This window comes from Amblyomma mixtum, chromosome 2 (genome assembly GCF_055824585.1).
Source record: "Amblyomma mixtum isolate Tamu chromosome 2, ASM5582458v1, whole genome shotgun sequence".
Classification (NCBI taxonomy): domain Eukaryota; kingdom Metazoa; phylum Arthropoda; class Arachnida; order Ixodida; family Ixodidae; genus Amblyomma; species Amblyomma mixtum.
In genome coordinates, this window is record NC_143013.1 from 154129258 (window position 1) to 154148620 (window position 19363).

General features: G+C 46.8%; 2 protein-coding genes across 3 annotated transcripts in view; both read right to left on the reverse strand.

Moving 5' to 3' along the window:
- LOC149361324 (uncharacterized) overlaps nt 1–7555 on the reverse strand; it is a 40145-nt gene extending 32590 nt beyond the window's left edge. The window contains exon 1 of the mRNA XM_089572659.1: nt 1243–7555. Within this exon, the coding sequence (XP_089428785.1) occupies nt 1243–1286 (44 nt within the window). The 5' untranslated portion in view covers nt 1287–7555. The remainder of the gene's footprint in view (nt 1–1242) is intronic.
- LOC149361325 (uncharacterized) overlaps nt 1–19363 on the reverse strand; it is a 93478-nt gene that overhangs the window by 29371 nt on the left and 44744 nt on the right. Inside the window, exon 6 of one of the 2 annotated variants that reach the window (XR_016288945.1) lies at nt 13904–19209. The exons of the other annotated variant lie outside the window; for it this stretch is intronic. The gene's annotated coding sequence lies outside the window, so the exon portion shown is untranslated. Of the gene's footprint in view, nt 1–13903; nt 19210–19363 lie in introns of those variants that run through there. 2 annotated transcript variants of the gene reach the window in all.

Sequence of the window (19363 nt, forward strand, 5' to 3'; positions counted from 1 at the left end):
CTCGAGCAGCGTTCTAGTTTGTCCACTAGTGAAAGTTACTTGAGTCTCCGCCGTTTATCACAACCCGCAAACCATCATCTGCTTCCATGGCGGCTGCAGCTGCAATATTTCAGCACTAACCATGGAGCAGGTGCAGTTTTCCTGAACTAGACTCGCACTTCTTTGAAACGAATGCCGTGGTTCAGAGGGCGCCATGTTCCACCGCTGAAATGAATCCATGTGGCATACAAGTCGGGTACAACTCAAGGACGAAGCAGCGCATGCCCATCAAAGGAGACCGCCCAGCCAAGCGCGTCGACCGAACAGTTTTCTGTTCGGTCCCCACCTGTGCGCCGCGACAGCACCGGTGGAGACTGAAGCCGCCACGACCGTCTGATGCCGAACATGACCCCACCTGTAACATTCAGCGCTTTCGCGCAAAAGACGCTCTCGCGTGGACATATGCGAAAGGTGAGCCCCAACCCCCCTGCAGTGGCCAGTGCAGCTGAGACAATAAACGGGAGCACCACACCTACTAGTACCTTCTTCATTTTCCCTGTCTTTTCATACTTTTATTTCTCTCTTACCTGTCAGATCGTTATCCCTTTCCTTTCTGCTGCCCCAGGTCAGGTGCTCCTAGGGACGATGGCAGATGCCGGGGCCGCAAAATCTTTGCCTTTCTGTTTGCGTTATTATTTTTTTAGCCTTATCCCGAACAAAGGACATTCCACTCTCGGCGACGCGGGGACAAACCGCCGTCTCCTCCCCTCTCTTTTGCAGACTTGGCTGCATGCTCAGCCACAGAAATCGACGTGACTGGCTGGAGGGCTCCCTCTGAGTTGCATGTGCCGCTTCGTTATCTAGTTGTAACCGACTGTAGTGCTGAGAAGTCCCCTCTTCTACAACTGGCTGCCGCAAAGGACCGTCCCCTTCCTTTTCAAGCTGAGCCAAGGGGTGCGCGCCCCTCCTGCAGGGGGGGGGGGGGAGGGGTAGACTAGCGCCGCACGAAAAGGAATTCTCTCAAAATGATTACAAGCATTTAGAAGCGGTGTTTACACGACGGGGTTGAGTTGAGGATTTGAGCTGAAAACCGGTTACTGGGTTCATGTAAACACCTTAGAGTCCGGTCCGGGGGCGCAGGGGGAGCGAGTCCAGTCATCTCCGCTGCAGCTGGTGGGTTGACTCACTCGACCCCAACAGATAGCATGTAAACCGGATGGAGTCGGAGTCGGGCTAGTGGAAGGGGACGTGCTAAATGCGAACCTGTGATTCACTTGAGCCGTAGGGCCTCCGAGACAGCCGTGCATGCCGCAATCTTCCCGGCTGCCACTGCCCTTTCTCGCTGCGCCGCTCGACGCTTGGTGCCGCTGCTGTTGAACCGGTCTCAACTCCCTAAATTGAGTTCATGTAAACACGCAGTCGTCCAGTTGGGCTGACCTTGCTCAACTCGATCTCCTGGCTCGACCCGCCGAAGTCGGGATCATGTAAACGAGGCTATAGTTGCCTGACAATAGACGGTGTGAAAATAGCTGCTGTTCCTTCAGTTTCCAGGTACGCGCGCGCGGACACACACGCACACACACACACACGCACACACACACACAAACACACGCGCGCGCTTTTTCCAGGTTTGATTCAAACCAAATCGGGAAAAATCGACGCAAGGCGAGTAAGATATACATTTCTGCACGTGATGGAAAATTCTGGAGGGAATAAGCAACCTCATGATGCAAACTGGATGGAAGAAAGACATATGTCTAACATGAATAAGAGCACGCAGTTGAGGGTCCAAACGAGAGAAGAGAGGTGGTCGCCCTAAGTGCCTACAGAACTATCGCTTTGTAGCCGACCCTTTTTTTTTGGCAGCGTTCCTGCACACCTCCCCCCCTCTTTTCTTCGTACAATGTTTAGTCTGAGTCCGCCTCGTCAATGGTATGCATCTGTACTGCATTTTTGTGAACATTGGCAAAATTCTGTCTAAGTTGATCGGAATTAGTTGCAAGGTGCCGCCGCATGTACGACGAATAATTTCTTCTGAGGTGAACACATTCTAACACCCTACGGTGCTAACCCTCTCAACAGCAAATTCACGTCTCTTGCGCAATGTCGGTTCATCTCAAGGGTAAACAGAAATTGACAATTGCCCACTTCTCTCTACCATTTTCTTTACCAACCATAGTTTATAAGGTTGGACAGGCATCTGCCGAGCGTTGACTAAATTGTATAGCTGTCTTTGTTATAGTTTTGAAATCATATATGTAATATTATTTGATAAAAAATATATTTTTTTGAGCGCTAGGGTTGGTAGGTTACACTGTACAGCAGGAGTGTTCTGAGTACTACTAATATTACTATGCGTAAACAGTGACGAAGTGATTGCACGCGCAAAAGACGAGGGCTGAAGGAAGGACACAAGAAAGGCATCGATTTCAACTATAAGGTTCATTGAAAGAAAAAAACAAAAACGTAAGAAATATATACATGGGACATAAACATAAATAATTTGCTTGATATCGCACTTTTCTTATGTTTGGCGTTCGCTTTCTCTTTTCGCTTACTTAGTAATTTACGCTGTGCAATTATGTCGACAATTATCACTAGCTCTCCCAAGTTTCCTCTGTATCGACGTTGTGCCTATTGCGGTGGGGACTGGGCTGCATTATTTTTTTCTTTTTCTTTGCTCCCACTAATATATGTCACGGCATTGAAAACAGGAAAATATGTAGTCGGGTAAAACTCAAGAACAAAACGGCACATACCCTCAAAGGAAGCCCTCCAGATAGTAACGTCAACGGTACAGCTTTCTGTGGCTACTCAGCCAAGGCTAAACAAGAGAGGGAAAGAAACGGTCCTTTGTTCCCGTGCTGGGCATCCTTATCCCGAACAAGGATCACCCCACCTCTGACGCTGTTTGGACAAAGACGGTACCCTCTTTGTCCCGGCTCTCCAAATTTGTCCCTTCACCCTTTTGGAACCATAGACTGCAGAAAGGAAGCCCCACTCGCTTTGGCTTTGGCAAGGGACAGGCAGAGGAAGCAGCATGCGAAACCACTCCAGCCGGCACCTCCCCCCACGCACGAGGGGGACTAGCAGCCGGGTTTGCCATGGTTTGTTTGTAATCCTCTGAAGGCAGGCAGAGCAACAAAAGAAAAGCCTTCATGCAGCGCGGGTCAAGAAAGGACCGGACACATATCTCAACATCTCAACCAAAACCAGTCTCAGGTCGCTCGGGGGCAAGGCGGGTAGACACTCTCTCAGTGATGGATCAGTGTCGTAGCCTGGTGGCAGAAACTGAACTACTCGCAAGATGGCGGCAGTGGGACCGCCACCTTAAAAGTGCAGTAGACTACCACTCAAAGTTCACGAAAAATGCGTCTCATTTTCCCCATGTGCGCTCCACAGTTCTGGTGCCATTTTCACTGGCCATTGACATTCAGTCGCATGATGTACACCCCCCCCGCTCCTCGAGTTGATTTTGTTTGTCGTGTGAACCTGCCGTCAAAATAGGTGCAGGAAAATGCTTCCCCCGTTCATCTGCAGGTAACCTTGTCCTTTGCCAGCTGCTGTCACCCTTTCTCCACAGATGTCCTAATCTCATTTAGCCCTCGGTCGGCCACCTATTGATGCATTCATCTTCTTGTGGTTTGGTTTATTAGGGTTTAACGTCCCAAAGCAACTCGGGCTATGAGGGACGCTGTAGTGAAGGGCTGCGGCAATTTAGACCACCTGGGGTTCTTTAGCGTGCACTGACATCGCACAGCACACGGGCGTCTAGAATTTCCTCATCATCGAAATTCAGCCGCCGCGGTCGGGATCGAACCCGCGTCTTTCAGGCGAGCAGCCGAGCGCTGTAACCACTGAGCCACCACGGCAGGGTCATCATCTTTTGGAATGCACCCAGTTTTTTAGTTTGGTATTGTTTATCTCTTCTCTGTACATCTCTGCTCAGCCTAACCAGATGTGGTCTTGCTGTTGTTTAAAGGGTTAGAGGCACAAAGTTTAAACACTAGCAGTTTTAATTTCTTTACCGGCCATAAGCAGATACATTCTAGCAAGTTTCAGTCATCGGTGCTGAGCGGAACATATGATTTTAAATACTGGCCTAGGAGCCGCTTTAACCCTTCTGGGTTGGAAGATCGTCGAAATCACCTGTCAACACTCAGTGCTTGCTGACAATGTGAATAGGGACTGGTGGGATAGTTGGCTGAACCTGTTGGCATTGCACCAGTCTGTTACGCTTGGAAACCCTCTGTGGTCAGTCTATACTTACTAAAGCCGCACTAACGATGGCCAAGTGTTCAGTGGTGTAAAAGGCTTTCTAACGAGTGACGCCGACGAGACTGGGCAGTTGCCCAGCAAGGTCTTGGCAGATCGCTGGCAAGCAAAAACTTGTCCCCGATGAGACAACAAGCTGAGCAGCCTCACTGTGCTTTATCTCTATGTCGAGCAGCGAGAGTAATGTACCGCACTGCATGTGTTCACGAGCCGACACTGATGAGGGATAAACACCACATCCTTAAAGTGCAGCCATTGCCAGTCTCCTTCCGTGACGAGAAGGCTTAGTAAGTATGTTCGTGATGATGATTTCAGAAAGCGAATTCTTATATCCTAGCGTGTGAATCTAGCCACAAGGGAATTTTGGCAGCAGTGGCCTGAAATCAATGGTTGTTTTACTTTGCAGAACGCACCTACGGTGAATGGGATGTGATGATGCTGGATGAGGTGACCCTCTTTGTCTGGCAGCGCTTTGATTTGGGAAACGCAGACTTATGATGTTTAGTACATTCAATTTCGTGTTATTGATTGCCATAGCATAAGCGGTGAGAAATGGTAGTTCATGATTGAGGACATAAATACTTAGCGTAGAAATGAAGAAAGCTAAAGGGATGTTCACCAATCTGAAAAGGGATGAAGTTTTTATGATGGGCAGTGAGGTACTGGAAGTGATAATGGAGTACATCTGAGCCAGGTCATACACAAGTATAGAGCATGTGAGAGAAATGGTTGAGAGAATAAGAATGGGGTGTTATACTATAGGACATCATGCAGAAGTTATCAACAGCACCTTGCAGTATGCTCAAAAATAAAAATTTGAACTTCTTTGCCTCTGCAAAGCTGCCAGGCAAAGTGTTTTACACTATAAAAGGCTTAAAATTCAGAACAGTGCAGTGAACCACTGAAAGAAAAATCATAGGGTTAATGGTAAGAGATGGCGAGAAAACTGCAGTGGTTGCTAAAAAATGCGAATTAAAATCTCTGCTGAAATCATGATAGACGAGGGCAGGGCATGCTTTTTTGAAACCTAACTGTCCTTTTTGGGTAGGGGAGTGGTCACTGACAGCAGGCTGTTGCCTAATTTATGAACATCTTACTTTGTTTTAGGTCCCTTAGCCTGCTATAAGCAGCATATACTCTTCATGAATTTTTAAATCTCATTAGGTGGCATTGATAGACTAGACAAAACTCTAAATCCTTCTCATCAAAGCACACACTGTCTGAAGTGAACTTTGTCGACCCCGTTAGTCGCCACTTTGATGCATGTCAAAACTAATGGGCGCCGCCGTGGTGGCTGAGTGGTTGTGGTGCTCGACTACTGACCCCAAAGATACAGGTTCGATTCAAGCCATGATGGCCGCATTATGATAGAGATGAAATGCTAGAGGCCCAGGTAATGTGCGATGGCAGCACACTAAAAAACTTGGGGGTCAAGTTATCAAGAGTCCTTCTGTTAGGTGCCCGCATAGCCTGCGCTGCTTTCTGATGTTAAACCCCATAAAACCAAGCAAAATTAATGGCTACATTATTTCTGAAAATATGTGTAAATTTATAATGACTTTCCAAACCTTAACAATTTTTCGTGCCTGTTTCCTTTCGAATTTCCCTCTTTTGTTCTTGCCCAAGCTGAGTAGCAGGTCAATGTTTTTAAATTCCGGCATAATCTTGCTCTTTATTTCATTACAGAACTTTCTCTTTATAGCTTTCCTAGTTGTGTCTACCGTATAGTATTTTGCACAAATATTTGAATCTCTGAGAGCTATGGCCTGGTTACTAAATTCTGTATTCAACTACTCTGACATTATTTATTGCCTTATCTATGCAGAGTTCTTGTAACCTGCAGTGGTAAATATCTTTAAAGGCAAACTTCTCTGTTATGTGCATAGATTGGGCAAGCTCATGTACATGCGACGCTCATAAGCTTGTATTTGTTTCCATAACCTTCTGTATGAGGCACTGATTTACTGGAATACTCTGCAAATCTTCACTGATATTACTTTTGCCTAATATATTAAGATACTGATGTAGTTAAGTTTGGCTTGAGCGAAAATTACTGAGCTGAAATGAGTTCCTGGCAGCTTGTCTTTATCATTCTGAAGACAAAACTACGCAGTTGGCAGGACACAGAAAAGATGCAGACAGGACGAGCGTAGACAACTGATTTATTGAACAAAACGACCTTCCTTCAAGAGCTACCCATGCGCAACCAAACATAACGCCAAAAGCAAAAGCACCCTATATTATCAACCCAAATTGTCAAGTTCTTTCTGATACGGGTGAATTGATGCTTCGCTAACACTTTTTTCCGCATCGTATCTAGCAGTTTGCCAGGCTTCAAAAATCTTGCGTGCCTTCCCGTCCTTCGTGCAGCCTATAATCTTCGTTTGCTTGAAAAGCGGCGTACAGATTACTTTTTTCTTCTTGTCATTCATCTTACAAGACTGGCAGTGCCTTGCTAAATGCTGCCGACCGTGCTGGCTCAAAGAGTTGTTGTGCTATTGAAGGCGTTTATTTATGCAGATCCCCGTCTGCCCTACATATACAGAACCACAGCTGAATGGGATCTCGTAGATAACTCCCTTCTTGCAGGCTACAAACTTAGGTCTGTGGTTGACTGCGCACCCTACTTTCCTTGGCAGGTTATTGTTTGTTAATCGGCATGAACGAGACAGTTTACATGCGGCGGGAAAGAACACGTTGACACCGAATTTCCCTCCCACCTTCTTCCAACCGTGCGAGGTCTTGACTGCATCTTTTCTGTGTCCTGTCTCTTCCGTAGTTTGTCTTCAGAATGCCTTACCAACTAGCCTCTCATCACGCACTTCTAGTTGTCTTTATCAAGCAAAGTATTCGTAGGTTTCTGTATTTTGTTAGCTGGCAAATATAAAGCAAGGATGGCAGGGTTTTGTAATGTCCATGGGGCATTCTTGCAAAGTCCAGTGTGCATGTAATTTCTTTTCATGCAACATAAAAAGTCTTTCCTTAGCACTCATGTTTGAGACAAAATGCTGAGCACTTCACCTCTTTAAAAATGAAGTCCATTTTGCTGCTGCTCTAAATGATAGCTGGCTGCAGCTGTCGTGGCATAGGAAATTCCGTAGCTAATATTTACACCTATTCATGATGCTTCAAGCCACTTGTATGTCATACAATCCTCTTGAAAGCACAGAATTCATCAGCTTGCCCTGGAGGTGTAGTACTAAAATGAAAGTAATACAAGCAACAGCTGATGATCTGCTAGGGCAAGAGGATTCCAAGAGTTTGAGAAGGACAGTAGAAGTCCGAGCCAGGTGGACTTGAAAAATTTGACTATTAGTGGACAGGGATCCTGCGGTTTGTGGAGGACACAGGCAAATTTGAGACTTATGGAAGAATTTTTTTACCAGCCAAAAAAAGACGCATACACAAGAGAGAACCACACAGGACAAGGACTAGTAAAAACCGTAGTCCTCTGTGATTCTCTCTTGTGTGTGCGTGTTCTTTGGCTGGTAAAAAAATTCCTCCGTAAGTCTTCAATTTGCCGGTGTCCTCCACGGACTGCAGGATGCCTGTTTGCTAGTAGTCAAATTTCACTACTCCACCTGGATTGAACTCCCACTTCCCTTCTCAAGCTCTTGGAATCCTGTTGCCCTAGCAGATCATCAGCTGTCGGTTGTATTACTTTCGCTTCAGTGAAATTTGACAAGTAGCGGACAGGGATCCTAGAATTTGTGGTGTACACAAGCAAACTGGAGACTTATAGAATTTTTTTACCAGCCAAGGAAGACGCATACACAAGAGAGAACCACACAGGACTAGGGCTTTTACCTGCCCTTGTCTTGTGTGGTTCGGTCTTGTGTATTTGTCTTTGGCTGGTAAAAAATTCATTAGCATGCCATACCATCAGGCCCACCATTCAGCCTTGTTTATGGAAGAGGCCGCAGTCTTCTTTAAGTGCACTGTAAAGAGCTTGGGATGCAATGTATACGGCTCTTTGTTTTTCGGGAGAACCTGGTTTCTCCGAATTGTTGCACCCCGAAAAGATTCTTAAAAATCAGCTCAACTTCTGCGTGCAAATGTGCCTGAAAGGAAGTGTACTTCGCTGGTGCACAAAGGTCATGAACGGTTGGAGAGTAGTGGATGTCTCGTATTTCCTCTGAGGTATATTTCAAACAAATGCTGGTTATTTTAATTCCTGTGTAATGCTTTTTGTTGTTCGTCGAGTTAAGTATATTTTTAGATTTGGAACTACATGTGCTGACTGGCATTTCATTGCAATAATTATGCCCATAATTAGTCAGCCTTGTTTGAAGGTATGGGTACGCATTCTGTATGGGTGCTTTGCAGTCAGAATTGTGGATGAATCTTCTGTGAGTTTTCTTCAATGGAACGAAGGCAACTGGAGTGGCTGTTCATGTGTGACTCAGCCAATACTTCTCCTACAGGACCGGCAAGCTTCTGAGTATCTATGGCTCAATTATCGGAGCTGCAATTGACCTCCGAGGCTGTCTGTGTTGACCTGTGCAAGGCTAGCGGCTCGGAGCTAACAAGCATTTGACACCATAGAACTATACACAGTCGTTCAGGGGCCGTGAGGGAATAATTGTTAATGACATATTGGTAAATGATGTTTGCTGTACAAAGCTAGTGTGAAATGAGACTAATTGTGCTTGCTGAAAATGCTGTTTTTTTAGCCTTTGGAACAAAGCAATGCTTATCAAATATGTTACCTCTCACTGATTCCTCAATTTTTTTTTCAGTTGCAAGAGACCAAGAGTTGCGTGGAAGTCGAGCAAGCCACCAAGTTGCGCGCGATTTGGGCCAGATACCATGAGCAGGCTGCGAATATTTCAAATCACCAGTGGTTACATTGACTCAATAAAGCAAGCTTTCACTGTAAGCACAGTGTTTTTGGCACTGCATTGCTTTGGGATGCATGCAATGAGCTGACTGCTAGCTCTGCAGCTACCCATGTGTATGCAGCAAAATTGCTTCAAGAACAATAATGGGGTACAGCAAACAAGACACAAGATGGACAAAAGGACAGACTACAGGACAACAAGGACCACAACAAGACAGACAAGAGATACAACATGCCAAAAACATGACAGACATCACAACAGACATGACAATGCGTCAGCACGCCGTCTGTTAATCTGTTAAAAAAAGAAATGATGTTCCTGAGGCGCGGCGTTGCTGCTGCGCATGTGTGAGTTCAGCTGTTTTGAGATGTCATATATTCATTGTTTTTCGAATAAACGGGAGTTGAAGACTAGCGTCTGTCCTGTGTATTTCTGTCCTTGTCCCGTGTGTTCACTAAGCGCTAGCAAATATGAATAACAACAGACTACATACAGCACGACAGGACAGACTACAGCACAGCAGGACATATTACAGCACAACAGGACAGAATACAGCACAGCAGGACAGCAGACTACAGCACAAGAAGACAGACAACAGATAAGACATGCCCAAAACATGACAGACAACACAACAGAAATTTTCTGTTGTAATCCTGTTGTGTTTTTTAACTGGGAACACATGGCCAGAATTGGCGGAGTTGGTGAGAAACTTTCAAATGGAGAGTCTTAGCTTCACGAGGACAAGCTCAGCCATTTTGACTAAAGTTGGATTGAAACCGGATAGCGGTCCCACGCAAAAAGTGGAGGTCGACAGGGAAGTCAGACAAAATCTGACCCCCCCCCCCCTTCCCCCTGCCAAAAAACGTGCACCCAGAATATAACCTGAGGTGGTATATAATGGCGCGGAGGGAGGTGGTGGTGGTTTTACGGTGGCAACGGTCGTCAGCGGCCGGGGCAATTCCTTGAGAGCTGCCACAGGGCATGGTCTCACCCTTAGCGGCCAGAATGCTAGGCCAGACAAAGTTGGATAGGAAAATTCCAATAATTTGTACTCCGGCGCACGGTGCCGCCCCCGGCAATAAGACGGCTCTCGAGCTGGCTCGAGATCTACCGCGGTGCCGCTACAAGGTCCCTCGATGACCGAGGGAGCGGAGAGCACATGCTAAAATATAGAGAGATCACGCAGCATTATAGGTTGGAGCGTAAACTGCTACCACCTCCAGACCCGAAATTAGACAACAGACAAGAAGCCACGTGGAGGCGACTGCAAACGTATACGCATCCCACCCGGTTATGGCTAGCCACTCGTTGCCAGATGCCAAGAGTGATGAATGTAATCTCTGTGGCGCGAGAGGGACCCTCGACCCCATCATATGGCAATGCCCATACTCTCCCGGGGACGCACAATATCGACAGTAGAGACACCTGGTAGACCCTGCTGCGGAGCTCCTACCCTGAGCTCCAGCTCCTGCTCGTCCACCTGCCTGAAGCGGCTGCTGGGACCCGAGACCTACCAACCTGCATCTGAGGCGGCGTCATCTGCCCCCTGACCTTCGTGTCGGGGCGTGGGTAGATCAGGTTATCCATTGTAGATTGAAGTTTATTCTCTCGCTCTCTCTGTCACGTAAATTTATTTCCGCATTTAGTCCTTGTAGTCCCTTTTTGCTGTCTCCGGCAGCTGCTTTCTCTTTCCTATCCTCTCCGGTACCTGCTCTCGGTGGCATCCCGGACACCTTGCTCAAGCAGCCGCCGTGTCTCTTCCGGCCGCACTGTTCGTATCGGCCGGCACACCCAAAATGTCGTGGTCGCAGGGGAGAGAACTGGGGGCCCCCGCACGCCTCGCGTCAATCCGCGCCGCTGCCGCCAGCCGTCGTTTGTGCGTTGAGGGGAGAACCAAGTGTTGCGGTACGAACCTCGAACGAGGTGGTCCTGTATCTCCTCGGCCACTAAGAAAGGGAGTCGCTCTGTGAAACTCAGGCTTTCAGCCTCCCGCGACGAAGGGAGGGAGAAGGAGGGGGTTGTAAATCATCGTCGAGGCAACTGAGGAACAATGAAAACAATACGTCGGAAACAAAGAGCGCGGGGGGTCCCGTTGTTATTTGAGACGCAAGTGGGCTGTTTTGCAACCTGGGTAAGACGCTGATGAGTTAGAAAAAAAAAACATTCAGGAATTCTATGGTCTCGAATGAAGCAAAAGAGAAGAAAAGAAAAATTGCCTATCAATGATCCCCAAGGGGTCGTAATTAATGTGGAGCCCTCGAAAACGTAACCCTATTTTCCATTCTTCTTTCATTTCCTCCTTTACCCCTTCCCTCACAGCGCAGCACGGGTCTCCATCGAGATACGTGACGCAGTTACTGCTCCATTTCCTTTCCTCCTAACCAATGTTCAGTTTATCAAAATTGTCCATTGGCATACCATCAGTAACAGGAGATGAGTCAGACCAGTTCTAAACCTGTAAAGCTGCAAAAGCAGACGAAAACCCACACTGATGGGAGTGGGCGCGCGCCAGTACTTTCACTCTGTTGTTTAATTGTAGGTAGTGTTCTTTCAATAGCACGCTTTATTTTCCGTGCACTCAGAGCCAAAGCAGACTTCTTCCGACGTACGTCCGCAGCGCAAGTGTGAACGCCTTCGTAGCAGAAACATCGGGCACTGAAGTAGGTCACATAGCACAAGCTTAGGCCTCTGTAACTATGAGAGGAAAGGCACGAGATAAACGCGCGAAGACGAAAGTGGAACGCGTGTGAAACACTTGTAGGTCACGTACACAACGCGTGGTGAGGACAAGAATGGCGTTTCTATCCACGACGTCACTACAGCCCCGGTCTCTTAGTCACTTCGTTTATATAAGGGGGGGGGGGGGGGGGGGGACGTACATCTTTGCGTATCGCACTAGGCACGCGCCGCGTAACACCCGTTCATTATCAACTGGCGAGGCTTGACAAAATTTGTTGACTGTTATGCCGCTTCGTCGAAAAGTATCTAACGGTCTGGTGTACCAGGCGCAGACTACATTGCCGCATTTGCTTGCAATTAACTCAAAAGCAGTGACTAAGGGCAGTGACGTTCCCGCACTTATCACGCACTTGCATAACCCGTTCACAATGGCAGCTGCGTATCGTTGCAGATTCGATGAAAAAAAAACCATTCCGTTAGATTTCGGTAGTCGTGAAATAATACCAAATTAAGTAATCGGGAGCAGTATTTCGCAATTCGACTCTGTTCGTACCTTAACAACTTCAAAGTAACTTAGACATAGTTACACAAAAAATTGGCTGTGGCTTAACTAATTTAAACCTGGAGTGATGCGATATCTACAGCTGGGTGAGTGTTTTTGAGGTAAGATTATTGCGGAAATGGATACTCAGTTAGTAGCCTCTCAGCACTGCCAAAACTTCTGCTTTATGACCGTAGATGAAACTTGCACACTCCAGGGCAGTTGCTCACAGAGATTGTAGCCAGTGGCAAAGAAAAAGTGAATTAATCTACAATTAACATCCATCAGTGTTTCAATAAAATTTCCTGGGCACTACCTCAAGGTTTACTGAAATGTAGAAGGCTTTGAACTTTCATTTTTGTAGTCCTGCTGCTGCAGTTCGGTAGATGCTCATTATTCCTGCGATTATTCGGCACACTTGTTACCTGTGTGCCCTTATACATCTCCTTATGATAACGGCTTCTTACATCCACAGACATCAGCCTGTGTTGCTGAACTGAATAGCAATCTGTCCCCCACCCCAACGGTGGTTGTACTTGGTAAGATTTTTATGATTTTCTGGATGCTTTGAGCAGTAGTATAACTTTCTAAAAAGCATATTTATAAAATATGAAACCTCATCAATAACGTGAACTAGAATAACAACAGGAGAAGGGGGCTTGAACTGCCCTCTAAGTCAGACTCAATGCAGCTCGATGAGGCATGCCTAGCAAGCTAAATTTACCATGCACATGCCGCAGTCTTCTCTTAGATATGGTAGCTGGCAGCATAATCCGCTGCTTGAACCCTGCTTGTGCAGATGTAGAATTGTGGTTTGTGGGCTATAAAATTAACCTCAGAGTTATATTAGAAAATATCGCATGCATTGCCATTCATTCATCTGCTCTTGTCCATTGCTTTATAAATAGCTTGAGCATCTACCATTAGCATGCTACATATAGAGGTGCTGACAATGTTTTTTGTGAGCTGTGCTGACATGACTAGCTATGTGCAAAAAATTTGTATATGTTCATATTATAATGCTAAAAATTATTCTTCTGAGCTGTAGCATTTAAAAAAAATTGCTCCACAATTGTTTACATCTAATCTGAACTCGGTTTTTGTCACTAAAGGAGATTTCTTTTCAGGCACAAGCATCTTTGATTTTATATGCATTGTGACGCTCGATGGAGGGAGGTGCTTTGAAGGCCTGAGCTTTCTGGCTGCCATGGAGATCCTTTTTGCTGCATGCCGCCGCGGTGGCTCAGTGGCTATGGTGCTCGGCTGCTGGCCCGAAAGACGCGGGTTCGATCCCGGCCGCGGCGGCTGAATTTCTTTGGAGGAGAAATTCGAGACCCGTGTACTGTGCGATGTCAGTGCACGTTAAAGAACCCCAGGTGGTCGAAATTTCCGGAGCCCTCCACTACGGCGTCTCTCATAGCCTTAGTCGCTTTGGGACGTTAACTCTTTCGCTACCGCAGAAAAATGGACGATTTGGAGTGTACGGAAAGAAAAATTTTTTTCACAAGAACTAATACACCCAGCACATATTGCAATGCATGAAATTGTAGCTTATTAGTTACACTTCTGAGTGAAACAAACAGAAGAGTTGTGTGTGCGAAAGTAAATGAACATTTATTTGTGAAATTTGCTAAAAACACAAAAAAAGTATATAGCAAAAACAAAAATTACCGGCTGCACTAAGCCAGAACTTGATTGGAGGAAAACTGGAATATACAAACTGTTGCACATGTTTATAGCTGTCATTATTCACAGTTTCAGCTATGAGAAAAATTTGCTGCACTTTCCATGGCCTGTCAAGTCAGGGGTCCCGTCTGTGGTGCCACTGTGAACAGCAATCAGGGGTGAAGATGTGAAGCAGAGGTAGACTGACAGGTGCTTCACATAAGGTTTTATCTTTGTTCCTCCCTTGTTCTCTGATAGCCGAGCTTGCAGTTTCTTCTTTTTTTTTAAATTTTTTTCGGTTGGTGTTGAATGGATTCTATGGGAGGATTGGGGGCGTGGACTTCATTTCCCTCATCATACCCGAAGATTTCTTGAATGAGCTGCTCCCTGATAGCCATCTGATAAAATTTGGCATTTTAGGCAAGCTCTAAAACATCAGAATCAATGAAATAAGTTTTAGCGATGTGGTTCGAAAGCCAGGACACTTTCCAAGTCTTGCCAATAGATGCTGCCGCCACTGAATCATCCGGGTCCGTTACGTGCAAAAAAACAAACAAAAAAAGCGAAAAACCAATTTTGAGAAATGATTTTTGATGGCAGAGGGCCAGAATAGATTATTCTGGTATTTCAGTAGAAATAAAGTCGCGGCAGGTCAACAATTCCATTGTATATGATGATTCCAATGAACATCAGCATCTCCAACAGATTCACGTCTTCCCATGAGCCGTCATGCCGAACTTGCCGAAAATCTTCCTCCATGCCTACTTATTAGTGTTTCCGCACACAGTCTTCATCATTTCCGCCGTGAAGAGCATCAAAAAAAAGTCGAGAAGTCGAGCTAATCTCCGAGCGCCGCTCCACCGCGATGTGCCGATATGGACACCTAGCTGTCGTCTTGGTTGAAAAACGCGACGCGACCTTGAGCATTTGGCAAACTGCCTTCGCCATACGTTGTCAAGACCCTGAAGCACAAAAATAAACCATTCCCATCAATTACAAACCGTATGAACCGCAAAAAACCCACAGCGAACGAAAACAGAACTTGCATGCAAGTATGCGCTGACGTTCCAGGCTCCCGAGGCGAAGTCTCGCTGTTGAAACCGAAATCCAACGTTTGTACATTGTTGCCCGACTAATAACCACTGCTTTCGTCGCAAAAAACGAAACCGAAACCGGCCGACGTACTCGGTGTCAGCTTTTGTTTTCGAGGAGCGCGCGGCGACGCGGACGCCATTTTCTCCGGCTGACGCCGCTGCGGCCGTTCAAAGTTTTATTTTTCACGGCGCCCCCTCGTGTCAAAACCCTGAAACCAAGGCTGCAATCGAAAGAGCAGTTGTAGAGCTTGCTAGCTAGATGGCGGAGCACGTTCACGACTCTCCAAAATGAGCTTTTTTGCGCGGGCGATTTGAATCGATCATATGCGATCGATGGCCTATGGCGCGGTAGCGAAAGAGTTAAACCCCATAAACCAACCAACCTTTTTGCTGCATACTTTTGTCTCAACATCAAATACAGTCAACAAGTGCAAGCCACATTGGAATTCATTCAGAGGTAAGCACATAAATTTTTCTCTTGTGTATCGGCAAGTTTTTACCATGTCTATCTCTCTGACTGTTGCAGTAGCCTTATACTCAGTGAGACGTGAGAAAAAGCTGCATGCAAACTCTGTAAGCCTGGAATCTTTCCCACAACATCTGACATTGTTGCGATTAAATGTGCATGTGCATTTTGTGCGTGGTTTGACAACCTTAATAATACGAACTGATGGGCGAGTAGGTCGAACATTACGGTGAAACAGCGCGGTGGCACATAGACAAAGAAAGCAACTACTTATCTCAACTATGTGGCCCAAGCATGTGTGAAGCTGCTAGGAGTTGGATGGCTTGTGTCAGAAATCGGGAGTCCGCTGTGCTTTCCAGTGCATGCAACCATGGCTTTCATTCTTTTGTTAGTTTTTTTATGCCATTCTCGGGTGGCAACTGCTGTTGTATCAAAGAAATAAAATATGAACGCATGAAATGCAAGAAATCCTTGGTGAAACCTGCAGTTTCCGGGAAGGCCAGGAAAATAGAAGGCAGGATTTAATTAAGCTTCCATTCTAACAAGGCAGCTAGTAAAGAATATTTTCATATGCAAAACATTCTTAAGCCCTCCTCCAGAGATGAGCTGCAATTTAATGTGCTGTAGTTGCAAAGTAAGCCCCGTGAAAGATGCTAGTCTCTTTCTATTCTCCAAAACTACGAAGAGTTGTGCTAAAGAACGACATGCACACACGTGCGCTCAGCCTGTCTGCTTACTGTGTATTGTTCTTTTGGGCTGTTCTTCATGGCTTTATAGAAGTCTTGAAGGCTAGCTTTTATGTGAGTATGGATCGGTTAATAATTTTCTTCAGCTCTTTCAATCATTTGGCTCAGTAATAAAATGAGAGCTTGACTGTATTGTCTAGCCATGCGTAAGATCCCTAGTTCACAAAAACCTATGATTTCAGCATTTTTGTGCAGTGGTGTGCTAGCAGCCACATTATCGTTTTTTGGACGATAATGTGTCTGTAGAAACCAGTACAATGACAGAAGGATAGGAATGTGATTGTTTTTCATGTGAATTTTTAGGAAGGGTACAACCTGGTAATGAACAAAGTTCTGCTGATGCCTTGATATGTTTGCTACTCTTCTGCTCATGCAAGCGAGCACAAGAGCTGCGGCTCTGGCAGCAACACTCTCACATATTTGTATGAGAAATTTACAGTACGGGCACCTGCCAAAAGCAGCGCTACCATATATGTATGAATCTAGAACGAGTTTTTTTTTTTCAAAATCGTATGCTTCAGAAAGCATCTCGCGCTATATTGGAGCCAAGGTATGAATAGAGCGCAATTTTTTTCTCACTTTGATACACCCACAGCGAGCTCACACGCCAGGCTCATGAGCTGTGAGGGAAAGCAAACTTTTGATGACCAGAAACGCGGAAAGAAAACCGTGCAGACTACTGAGAAAGAAGAGAAGGGACTGAAAGAGCCTTGAGTACTAGGGAAGCGAAAAAATCCTGAATAAGCACAGGCGTACAGTATGGTCTTGTCACCTGAAGCGATACCAGTAGTGCAACCAGCGCGACGAGTTCCGGTGGCGCTAGAAGAACCCCTTAAAAAAGAACTTGACCGAATGGTACGTGCTGGCATCATTGTGCGGGTGAACGAACCTACCGACTGGGTCAGCCCCCTAGTTTTGGCAAAGAAGAAAGATGGCACGCTAAGGGTGTGTATGGATCCCAGGGCTATAAACAAGTACATAAAGAGGCAGCATTTCCCGCTTCCTAGGCGAGAAGATTTGGAAGCCCGTTTAACAAATGCCCAGCTTTTGGAAAGAAGTGTCGTTTGTGTCACAAGCTGAACCATTTCGCAAGTTGCTGCGCGTCAGCCGGGGTCAGTGAAGTGCGAGAACAGCAAGACGCGGACTTTGACATCCTAGAAGTCACCACGGCAAAGCGCGAGAGGGATTGGATGGTCAAGGCTCAAGTTCGTAACTGTGCGATCCGTTTTAAAGTGGACACCGGATCGCAAGCAAGCTTGTTTCCTATGTCGATTTACCAAAAACTGCACGGGACTGCTACCTCCAGACTGTGATAGCATGCTTGGTGGACGGGCAGCCAGTGACAGGTGAACTCAAGCCATTTTCGCACGAACTCTCTGTCGTTAATGGAGTAGTGCTGAAAGGCACTAAAGTCGTCATACCGAAAAGTATGCGACGAATCATGTTGGAAAGAATTCATGCGGGCCACCTTGGGATGCAAAAATGTAAGGAGAGGGCTCGGAAACTTATTTTTTGGCCTGGTCTGAATGGCGACATCACTGCCCGTGTGGAAAGCTGTGCAACGTGCAGAAAATACGCGTACAGGCAGCCAGAAGAACCCTTGCTAATGCGACCCGTTCCAAAATGTGCTTGGTACAGGGTTGGAGTAGATATCTTTTCCTATGCGGGCAAGTCGTACGTGGTTGCGTATGATGCATTTTCAAATTTTCCCGAGGTCGCCACGCTCGACAACACAACTGCGGAAACCACGATCGCAGCCCTTAGCGCCATGTTCGCCCGGTATGGTATACCAGTGGAAGTATGCACGGATAACGGACCCCAGTTCTCGAGCCATGAATTTGCCACGTTTGCCAGAGCATATGACTTTCATCATATAACATCGAACCCCCGTTATCCGCAGTCGAACGGCTTGGCGGAAAAAGGAGTGCAGATCGTGAAGAGGATCCTGAAAAAGACCCTCGACGCCCGGGAGGACTTCTGGCTTGGTCTTCTTGCATATCGCTCTACACCGCTGGAAGATGGGCATTCTCCGGGTGAGCTTCTTCAGCGCAGGCGACTTCGTTCTAACCTTCCCGACTTCGGCAGGGTGACTCGTACTACAGTAAGGAAACGCCACCAAGCCAGGGCTGGACAGCCTTTGGCAGCACTACACAGAGGCTCAACGGTGCGACTTCAGGATGCTGCTGGTTGGTCGCGTAAAGCGAAGGTAGTTGCTGAAAGCGCTCCAAGATCCTACTTGGTACAAACCAAACATCAACGTATGCTGCGGCGGAACCGCCGGCATCTGCTTAGGACGGCGGAGCAGTACACCAGTGAAAGCGACGACGACACTTGTTCGGGTTCTCAGCCCCGTACACAGCAACCTACGACACCAGCTGAATCAGGTGCACAATCCTCTAGAGTGGCCTCTGCTACAAACGGTGAGGAATCTTCTCGACCAGCAAGTGGATACAATTCTCCGTCGAGCATCCCATCGTCGCCCACCGTGAGAAGATCAACTCGGACCTCCCGGCCCCCACAGAGGCTACGCTATGACGAACACTTTAATCAAGTGCCCTAACTGTGACTGTTATATTGAAGTGTCTCATTTTGTTCTTTCCCGAGGGAGGATGTAACGGACACGTGTCGTGTTCGTATCAGTGCCGCGCATCAGTGATTGCATCGCGCCGATGCGCAACAGTAATGCGCAGTAGGTACAGCGCTCTTGCGCGTGCCTATAAAAGCTGTGCCTTCAATAAACAGTGGTTCATTCTTGCACTGACCATGCTGCTGTAAGCGTCGTCCCTCCGGCTGGTTACAGCGTCCCGCTCGGCTCGCCCAGAACGCCGGCGCGCGTCCCGCTCGGCTTGCCCAGAACGCCGGCACGCGTCCCGCTCGGCTGGCGCAGAACGCCGGCAAGCGTCGTCCCTCCGGCTGGTTACAGCTGTACGGGCCACGAAGCATTAAGACAGGAAGCGATGGCATGTGAGCCATTGCTGTGTGAGGCTGTGTACGTGAATGTGTGGGAGCCTTCCTCCAGAATATTGCAGATTCTTCATTTGCAAGTCACAGAATTCAAACTTTTTTGCCAAAATTAG